General features: G+C 32.7%; 1 protein-coding gene across 1 annotated transcript; it reads left to right on the top strand.

Annotated features, from left to right (window-relative positions):
• The first annotated feature begins 5079 nt into the window (after positions 1-5079).
• On the top strand, positions 5080-8051 carry LOC127795229 (60S ribosomal protein L30-like). Its single transcript, XM_052326774.1, has 5 exons — positions 5080-5213; positions 5455-5560; positions 6041-6142; positions 7587-7655; positions 7763-8051. The coding sequence occupies exons 1-5, from the start codon at positions 5190-5192 to the stop codon at positions 7801-7803; spliced, it is 342 nt and encodes a 113-aa protein (XP_052182734.1). The 5' UTR covers positions 5080-5189; the 3' UTR covers positions 7804-8051.
• The last annotated feature ends 2248 nt before the right edge of the window (positions 8052-10299 follow it).

Here is a 10299-nt window from a genome sequence, read left to right on the forward strand (position 1 = left end):
CGCCATTCGATCTCTCAACCGCCGTCGACCGCTCCTCTCATCCGCCGTCGACCGCTCCTCTTATGTCTCTTCTTTTCTTTCGACTGCTCCCCATCTCCGTCATAGCCGCGAGCTGCCATCAACCGTGCCCTCTATCTCCGCCACCGCCACGAGCAGCCATCATCCTCACCCGCTGCCATCGATCGACCCCTGCCATTAGATCTTGCTGGTTCTATCATCTCTCATCTTTTCTCTCAATCGTCATCTGCTATTAGATCTAAGGAGATTTGGCCGTTGAATCTTGCTGGTTATTGGGTATGTTGGTCGATGGGGCCGTGGATGTTAGGTGGCTGGCTCTGATCGTCGGAAACCACCGGCCACGGTGGCCGGTGGCGACTGGCAGAGTTGAAGATGTAGGGCGCCAAAGGAGAAGAAGAACAGAGAAAAAAGACAAGGAAGAAAAGAAAAAAAATTAAAAATGAGAAAAACGAATTAAAAAATTTATTATTAAAATTTAAAAATAAAATATATATTTATTTAAAATTTTAAAAATATAATATATCTATATTATAATTAAAATCATAAGATAGGATATATTATATTATTAAGTGTATAATTTAATATAAATTATTGTTAAGGTGTATGTTAATAATTTATTAATTAAATTTATTATTTTATTTTAATAATAAAATTTTATTCAAAAGAGTTAATTTTATTATTTAATAATTAAATACAATAAAATATCATAATAACAAAAAAGAAACAAAATTTCAAAGTAAACGCGTTTTCTATTTTTCTGTTTTGTGAAATAGTTTTTCAAAATTACAAAAAAAAATACGTTTTCAAAAATCTCAAAACAGACACTTAAAACGCAAAACTAAAAATGAATTGAAAACTTAAAACTCAAAACTAAAACACAAAGAGAACACCACTTTAGCCTTTTATAAAAGCTTGAGATTTGGAAGTTTGGCATTAAAACCTGCAGACACTTACAACTTCTTTGATTTGATTAATAACGGTCAAATATGTTAGAAGATATATGCAAAATATATAGATAAGCATTAAGCACTTTATGCATATTTTTATTTTTATCATTCATATGTAAGAGAATACAGTTGGACTTCATAGAATAAAGAAATAATGTTTCAACGATAAAAATGTCCTATTTTTGCTCTCTGAGTAACAGCTATAAAATTTGAAATTAGATGCTAATTACTTGACTAACTCCTAGAGATACTCGATTATTATATAAGCATACTCGATTAGATATCTCCCGTAATCGATTATATAAATGTCTCACTCAAATAAAAGCAAGTCATTATTAGACTAACTCACAAGCCACAGAGACTTTTTATTAAGCACTCGACTACAAGATTAAGCTTACTTGACTAACACAAGCATATACTCGAGTACAAATAACTGATACTCGATTGATCTTAAGCATAGAGACATAGCAGATTTAATCCAACATTTACTCGACTTAAACATATAGATACTCAAATAAGAAAATACTTTAATCGATTAAACTTTAACATTTACTCAATTACAAATTTATACAATCGATTACTCAAAAGTTCCAAAGATTACGTTGGAGAATAAATACTCAATTACAATTTGGCTTTTACTCGAGAATATTTAGCTATCTACTCGATTATAAAATCTAAGTATTTGATTACAATTGCTACACCAGAGACTTGACATAATTATTCGATTACAAAAGAATATTTAGTCGAGTATAGACTTATACTCACACGAATACATTATAACTTGTAATCAATTATATGCAATACAAATTTGGCTTACTCGATTACAATAGATCTTATACTCGATTAAATAGATGAATTCATAAACTCAATACCCTAAATCAATATTTTACTCTAGTAACATAGAATTTTTACTTGATTATTATTTTGATATATTATTTTGATATATTCGATTGATTCTATACCTTACTAGATTAAAATTCTATCAACATTTATTTTTAATATACTGTTTCAATATTACCATCAAAACAATTTTCTTATCAACACCTAATATATGACTTAACATAACACATTAAACTCAAACATTTATGACATTTAATACATAAGTGTTGTTTGTTAACTTTCTAATCACATTAACTTTGTTATATATAAAGATTTGATGGACTTGTTGGTGTTAGTGCCGTAAACACTACAAGAAAAATCGTATTTAGCGACGGAATTATTCCGTCACTAATTAGTGACGGATAGCGACGGAATTTTTGTCCCTAATTTTTTTAAATATTTTTTTAATTTAGCGATGTAATTAGTAATGGAATACCCATCACTAAATTTAGTGACGGAATTTGCGAAGGAAATTCTGTCGCTAAATTTTAAATTTTTTATTTAAATTTGTTCTATTTTTTAACGACGGAGTAACCTTATCGCTAAATTTTAATTTTTTTTATTTATTTATTCTTATTTTTTAGTGATGAGAGTAATCAGTCGCTAAATTTGAATTTTTTATTTTATTTTTTTATTTTTTAGCGACGGGGTTGATCCTGTTTCTAAATTTTAACTTTTTTATTTAATTTTTTTTAATTTTTAGCGACGGGAGTGACCCTGTAGTTAAATTTTAATTTTTTATTTATTTATTTTTTATTTAATTTTTTTTATTTTTTATCGACGAGCTTGACCCGTCGCTAAATTTAAATTTTTTATTTAATTTTTAGCGACGGGAGTCACATCGTTGCTAAATTTTGATTTTTTATTTAATTCTTTTTATTTTTTAGCGACGGGTCCTGTCGCTACATTTTAATTTTTTTATTTTTAGCGATAGGTTGACCCGTCGCTAAATTTTAATTTTTTTATTTTTTTTAATTTTTAGCGATCCGAGTGACCCCGTTGCTAAATTTTAATTTTTTTATTTAATTTTTTTTATTTTTTAGCAAATTTGAATTTATTTATTTATTTTTTTTATTTTTTACTCGTCACTAAATTTTAATTTTTTATTTAATTTTTTTATTTTTTATTTTATTATTTTTTTTAGCAACGGGTGTGACCCCGTCACTAAAAAATAAAAAAAATTAAATAAAAAATTAAAATTTAGCGACGGGTTCACTCCCGTCGCTAAAAAACAAAAAAAATTAAAATTTAGCTACGGGTCCACTCCTGTAGCTAAAAATTTAAATAAAATAAAAATAAATAAAATAAAAAATTTAAATTTAGCGACGGGGTATTTCCCGTCGCTAACAATTAAAAAAATAAACAAATTTTAATTTAGCGACAGGCTCAACCCCGTCGCTAAAATATAAAAAAAATTAAAATTTAGCGACGAGTCAACCCTTCGCAAAAAAAAAATAAAGAATTAAAATTTAGCGAGGGAGTCTACCCGTCTCTAAAAAATAAAAAAAAATTAAATAAAGATTTAAAATTTAGCGACGGATCAACGCGTCACTAAAAAATAAAAAAAATTAAATAAAAATTAAAAAAATTGACATTTAAAGATATCACAATAATTTTTACTAACATTAATAACAGTAAAAAATAAACTAATAATTTTTTAAATATATTAAAATTAAAATCAAAATCAAAACATAATTTTTCACTGCTAATATAATAATTCATAAAGTTTTATTTAAATTAATAACAAAATAAAAATAAAAATAATATTCATTTCCCTTTACTAACATTAAATATTAAAATTAATATCATTAAATAAGTTTGAGAAATTTTGGTGTGTAAATATAATTCTGAAATATTTGAAAGGGAATAGTATAAATATATTTTATATGCATCAATGAACAAAAAAGCTTCCAGATCAGCTGGCTCGCGCGCGAAACTTGGTCATGAGAGGTTGAGGGTAGGGGTGTGCAATCGATTGTAACCAAACCGAACCGATTAAAAATCATGAACCAAACCAAACCGAACCAAAGCATATGTAGTAACCGAACCGAACCGATCGACTAACCCTAACAAACCGAATTAACTGAAACCGAATTAATCGAAATCTGAAGCGTGATAAGCAAGAGACCGAACATTAGTTCGGCCTTGCTGTTGCCACCGACCGATGATTCCAATGATTGGAACCGATCATCCGATTCCCCAAACCACGGTAACGCACATACTCGAAAATCAAAAGCATCTAATGGTTGAATATTAATAGATATAGGTTTCAATAAAAAATAAAAGTAGCTGGAAAACTTACTGAAGGGGCTATCGGCGTCGTGTTCGTCTTCATCTCCATCTCCAGCCTTCGTCTTTGTCATTGGCGAGGGATGATAATATTTTATTATATTTCAATTGATTTAGTTATTTTATCAATTGAATTAAACTAAACTAAAATAACTAAATGGAACATAATGAAACACTAAAAGAACTGAATCGACACTTTTGATTGATTCGATTCAATTTGATTAAGTCAAACTTTTGCACACTCCTATTGGAGAGCCCACGCCAGCGTAAATCGGATGAATTCCAAATTGAAAGATAAAAAATAATAAAAAATAATAAAAAATAAATTTATGTGGATTTTAAAAATTCTATGAACTTTCTCCAAATGGCCCTCAAAGTTTTCGAACATTGAGAACAATTTAAGTTGAGATATATAAATAAAGCTGCTCCAAGTTGTTTTCTGGCTTCTTTTCTGTGCGACAGTTGCAGAAAATTTGTCAATTATTTTGCTTTAAATATTAAATAGATAAAAAATATACGTATTTTTAATTTAAAATTATTTTTTTTACATTACAAGAGAATAAATTGACTTGAAAACAATTTTTTCAAACTAGTTTTGATAATTTATAAATTTATTAATTATTTTAATTATGTCTACTAAATAAATTTTGCCATGCATTTATAGCTAATAATAATAATTTTTTATTTTATCAAATATATAATTATTCTAATTATGAGTTATGACAAATTCATGACTTGATGAAAATTATTTAATTTTTTTTTATTTTATTAAATATTCAAAAGTTTTATTTATAATGCAAATTGTGCATTACTCGCACAGGGAAATAAAAATTTTATTGTCTTTTATTGGGCTTCAAATTGGGCCCAATAATATTATTGATTTGATGTGGGCCCACAAACCCACTGAAATACATTTACCCCGAAACCCTAGTCCAAGCCTCTCATATAAATACTCCCTCTCCCTCCTATGGGTTTCTCCTTTGAGGTCTCTCCAGTCTCTACAGCGGTTGGATTCTTGGTTCCCTGCTACGCTCTTCTTCACCTCCACAGCCAACCATGGTCGCCTCCACCAAGAAAACTGTAATCTCTTTCTCTATATCGATCTGATTGTGATTTTTCTTTCGTGTTTCATTCATTTATTTGGATTCCGGGAAAGCGCGTGGGAAGAAAAGAGATATTGTGTTTTTCTACAATAGAAACTTAAATATCTGTATATTTTTTCGTTTTGTTTTGAATTTTTCTTGCTGAATAAATATGTGGTGTGGTGTGGTGTATTTCTACGCTAACTGTTCGATCTTGTTGATGTATTTGTGTGATTCAGAAGAAAACTCATGAGAGCATCAACAGTCGGCTGGCTCTCGTGATGAAGAGCGGAAAGTACACATTGGGATACAAAACTGTTCTCGAGTCACTCAGGAGCTCCAAAGGTGGCGTTCTTGCTTTTGCCCATAAGCATTTTGTTTTTTTATATCATTGTGGTTAAGGTTTTATTTATTTTCCTTTTGTGATGTGATTCTTTTGGCTTGCGATGCAACAATGAATAGATTTCACTGATGTATCGCACTGATTTGACTTCTTGTTGAACCAAAATTGTGAATTTAATTGGTCACAATGAGAAAATAGTTTTGCCTTTTGGTTTGATTGGAAAATTGTGGAAGTAAATTTGCATTGATAGCTAGAAATCAGTGAATTCTGGTTCCATTTACATGCTTTTGTGATGATATTATTTATATGACGCTAAATTCTTTGAAGGCATCGAATTGCTTTAGTATTTACTTGGTGCAGGCGTCTGTTCTCCAAATGGGAATGGATGTTATTTTTTTCTTTTCCTGGTGCTACTCACATAAAGGAATATGAAAAAAGGAAGGGTAAAGTCTGCTAATGTGTGTTCTCTATGTGTTTTTCAGCAAAACTCGTTATCATTGCCAACAACTGTCCTCCACTTAGGAAATCCGAGATTGAGTACTATGCAATGTTGGCAAAGATTGGAGTTCACCACTACAATGGAAGTAAGTCCGTTGATGGCTGTTGCACTTTGCTTACTTATTTGGTGTGGCGCTTTGTATTTTGCATTTTGATTTGGTGGTCAATCAGTCTTCTTTTTCATCTTTAAGTATTTGTTCATATCATCATTCATATGGTGCAAGCAAACTATTTACTATACATGTAAGAGATAGGCATAAGATTGTTTGACTTCTCTGCCAATATTTTTCAATCTGTTGAATTTCCTTTTTTTTTTTTATATTTTAGCATTTATAGGATAGTTGCTGTAAAGTTTCATCTACTTCCACTTCCCAATGCTATGAGCAAATATTTTAATTTTTGCAACTTAGGTTCTGGAATTCTTTCAAAAATACTGAAAGTGTTACTTATAGATTCTAGTACTTTAAATTAGACAACTCTCTTCTGTTTTGCTGTACCAGACTCCGTATTCTTTTTAATGAATTGAACAATTGCATACTTGTCGCTGTGGTCTCAAGTATAATCCTATTGGGTTTTTTAAATTGAATGACTGACTTGGTTGTTGAACAAATTTGTTGAGTCATTGCTTGGCATGAGGCATGCACTTGTAGAATTATTCATTGCAGGTTTTGACACTGGGAATGGGGAACAGGATCTTGTTGTTGAAGCCAAGTAATTGGAGTGGGATTTATTGTGTTCTTTGGCTTGCACTTTTTTGTTACTCCAGTCATCTGGTCTTTTTGGTGTTTGTTGAAACTGCTCTGCGTGTTTGTGGTTATTAATCTACTAGATTTGACTGGCTTAATCAATTTGTACCAGAAATCTGAATGTGTGTTGCATTTGACAAGCATGGTTCCAAACATAATCGGAGTGGGGATAGGAGGACATCATATGGTTAATTGTGTGAATTAGGTTGTCTTCATATTTGAAGGTGTTGATATTACTCCTGAATAAAAATATTAACCATAGATCTGAATCGGCTAGCAATCTTTTAAGTATTTCCATTGCATGTATAATTTGGGAATTTTTTAATTTTTGCTAACAAAGAAATTTAGGCGATCCACTGCATTACAAGTACTCTAAAAGAGTGGGAAGAAATAATCGAGATAATCTAGTTTGAGCTTCCCAAAGTATGTTGTGTTGAGAGCTTGCTTATTACCCTACCATAGGTAGCTTCCTGGAACCCCTGATTCAATATTTGAGCTTTACGACTGGAATTACTGGAGTGTGACAACACCTGATTCAGTTAATGTATGTGGGTTATGCTTTTTCATGGAACTAGGTTCCGAACCCACCCGGTTTGGTAAAGATATGAGAGACCGGGGTAATGAACCATCCACTTCAAGCTGCATATTTAGATCTTTTCAATGTCCGGTCCTTTTTTCCCCTTTGTTTGGTAGCTTCGAGTTTTCGTTTTTACTGCACATAGTTTGTTGTCTTGAGAAATTGGGTAATTGCCTAAAGAGTTGGCAATTTCATTTATGATGTCAGACAATGTGGACCTGGGGACTGCTTGTGGCAAATATTTCCGGGTTTGCTGCCTCAGCGTAATTGACCCAGGTACGAATACTAACTAGATCAAGTAGTTAGTTTTTTTCTTGGACATCCTCGGATACTGATATTTGGTTCATTCGTTGAAATATTATTTTCTTTTTCTTGGCTTTCAGGCGATTCTGATATTATTAAGAGCATGCCAAGTGATCATTAAGGAAATAGTGGCGGTTAACAATGCTCGAGGAGAGATTTTGATGAGGAATTTGGTCATTTGTTTACGATATAGATTTAGATGTTTTCCCCATTGAACTTGATTTTTATTCAAGTTTTGATTGGTCTCGAGGAGGAGGGTTTACGGTTTGAACATCATTCTAAGACACGTTTAATTTTGCTTTGGGTATTTTTCGGATTGTTGGGATATTTTGAAAGAGACCCTATTTGAAGTGGATAAATTTCTAACCCTGTGTGGCGTTGCCAGCCTCAGTTACAGAAGATAATTTAAAAAAAGAGGCAAATTGCTTTGAATAAATTCAAATTAAAAGATTAGAAACAGGTATTTCGGAAATATTAAGGACAGGACGTAGTAATCAATTACCTAAAAAAACGGTGTTTTTTTCTATCTAAGATGTCAAGTTGACTCTGGATTAGAAGAGCAATGGGTTATGATTTTATGAATTTGAGTCCAAAAATAAGGATATGAGAATATATATCTATTGTTGGATGATTTTAAAGATTATAATTTTTGTTAAAACCCTATTTACGTAAAAGTGCAATAGGTTATTGATTTTATTTGCATTAAGTTTAAATACAAATTAAAAGTGTTTTCTAAATTCGCTACATTATAAAAATAAAATAAAAATAAAATTTAATAAAAAATAAAAATAAAAATAAAATTTAAAACCACAGTTGTTTACTTGTCGTAGCAAGATCGTTGTTGTCCACAGCCACGCACCACAATGGCTGCTGTCGCTGAAAGCCTCCATTGTCGGCCTCTATCACGATAGCTCACCGTTCGATCGCTCTGCCTCTTTATCTTTTTTTGAGAAATTCTATTAGCAACTTGACAAAGTATTCTTTATAACTCGTAATTTTATTTTCTCAACTACCCTCTATTAAAAAGCCATTATTACTCTTACCTAACTACTTTCTCCCAACTACTTTCTTAATTCTTCGTAGCCCAATCTCCCATCACTTTCATTAAATTTTTGCGAACTTTTCTGATTTTGATCTTCGCAGCTCAATCTCCGATCACTTTCACTAAACATTTGCGAACGTTTCTGATTCTGATCACTTACAGAGCTTCTTCTTGTTTCTGTTAATTTTAATTCTGTTCTTGACTTTTCTCTATGGATGATTATATCCAAAAATTGATGAGATGGGAAGAGTTTTATGGAAAAGATGATGAGAACCAGATCGTGCATAATGAGTAGGTAGACTACAATGAATCGCACTAGCAACACGTCAATATTTTGGTAAGTCATTTTATTTGTAATTTTAGATTGATGCGTGCTATTAACTAATGTTGAGAATCACTACATGTAATACCCCATGTTTAGATAAGGCTGCCACGTAATTTTAATAAGTTTAGAATACCGAAAAATGGATTTTATTGCAATTTTAGGTACCGAATCAACTACAGGGAATGCCTCGGAGTGAAATTGTCTAAGAAAAATGATATGGTCTCGATATGCGTCCCAAGTTAAGATTTATGGTGGCGAAAGAAATCGAATTCGGAATAGTTTTCGGTACAGCTAAAATACAGCTATGATTTAGGCGGTAAAACCGAATCGTTGTAGGAGACTCTCGAAAAATCAATGGAACCCTAGGGGGGCTTCGGTTTTGCATAACGATCAACCCTTCAGTGGTTTGGGGATGAAATGATAGCCCGGTAAGGTCACTGGGGCAAAATTATCCTTTTTAACTAAGAATTGGATTATTAATCTTGCATTTTCAGTATTGTAATGCAAATAAATTTGATAATTAAGGGCATAGTTACAATTAGATAATTATTTAAGTGAAATGGAAATGAATTTTTAGAATTTTAATATATAATTTTATTATATAATATAGGATTATATATATATGTATATAAAACGTGCTGTGCGCGGTGTGAGGCTGCCCATGCTGTAAATGTAATGGCTTCGCGAAGCTTCTGTGAAGCTTTAATAGCCGAGATTTTGGCCGCAAAATAGGGAGATTGTGGCAGCAAGATTTAAGAATAGCGCAGCAAAATCTGTGGAGATTTTCATATTAAATGATGTGCGTAGTGGGCAAGCTTGTAACAGTGAAGCCACTGCCTATAAATTGAGATGCATTTGGCCCAAATTTAAAGCAGCAAGAAAGTGGGAATCAGGGAAAGAAAGAGCGAGGGCCGAGAGGGAGAGATCGAGCTCGGGCTGGGCAATGAGAGAGAGAGAGAGAGAGCTGGAAGAAGGTGGGTCGCGGCTATGGCAGCCGCGACAGTGAGCTGGTCGCGAAGCAGGGCAAGCTCGCGAGGAGGCAAGGACGGCTGTTGATGGTGCCCCTGGCAGTGGTCGGCAAGGCCGAAGACGACAATGGAGGCTTGAGAGGCGTCTGGAAACAGCAAACTCGCGGCCATGGCCGCGAGCTCACCGAGCTGGAGCAGCTACCGCGATAATGGCAGCAAGGTGCGGCAGCAATGACGGCTTGCGGAGGCCGGCGTGGAGCAGCCGACGGCATCGGCGGTGGC

This window comes from Diospyros lotus, chromosome 1, assembly GCF_014633365.1.
Source record: "Diospyros lotus cultivar Yz01 chromosome 1, ASM1463336v1, whole genome shotgun sequence".
Lineage (NCBI taxonomy): Eukaryota > Viridiplantae > Streptophyta > Magnoliopsida > Ericales > Ebenaceae > Diospyros > Diospyros lotus.

What these genes read in the sequence shown, in the direction of transcription:
- LOC127795229 (XM_052326774.1), top strand. Translation starts at nt 5,190, where the DNA reads ATGGTCGCCTCCACCAAGAAAACT. An exon ending in TCGCCTCCACCAAGAAAACT is followed by an intron (nt 5,214 to 5,454) that starts GTAATCTCTTTC and finishes TGTGTGATTCAG; the next exon opens with AAGAAAACTCATGAGAGCAT. An exon ending in AGTTCACCACTACAATGGAA is followed by an intron (nt 6,143 to 7,586) that starts GTAAGTCCGTTG and finishes TTATGATGTCAG; the next exon opens with ACAATGTGGACCTGGGGACT.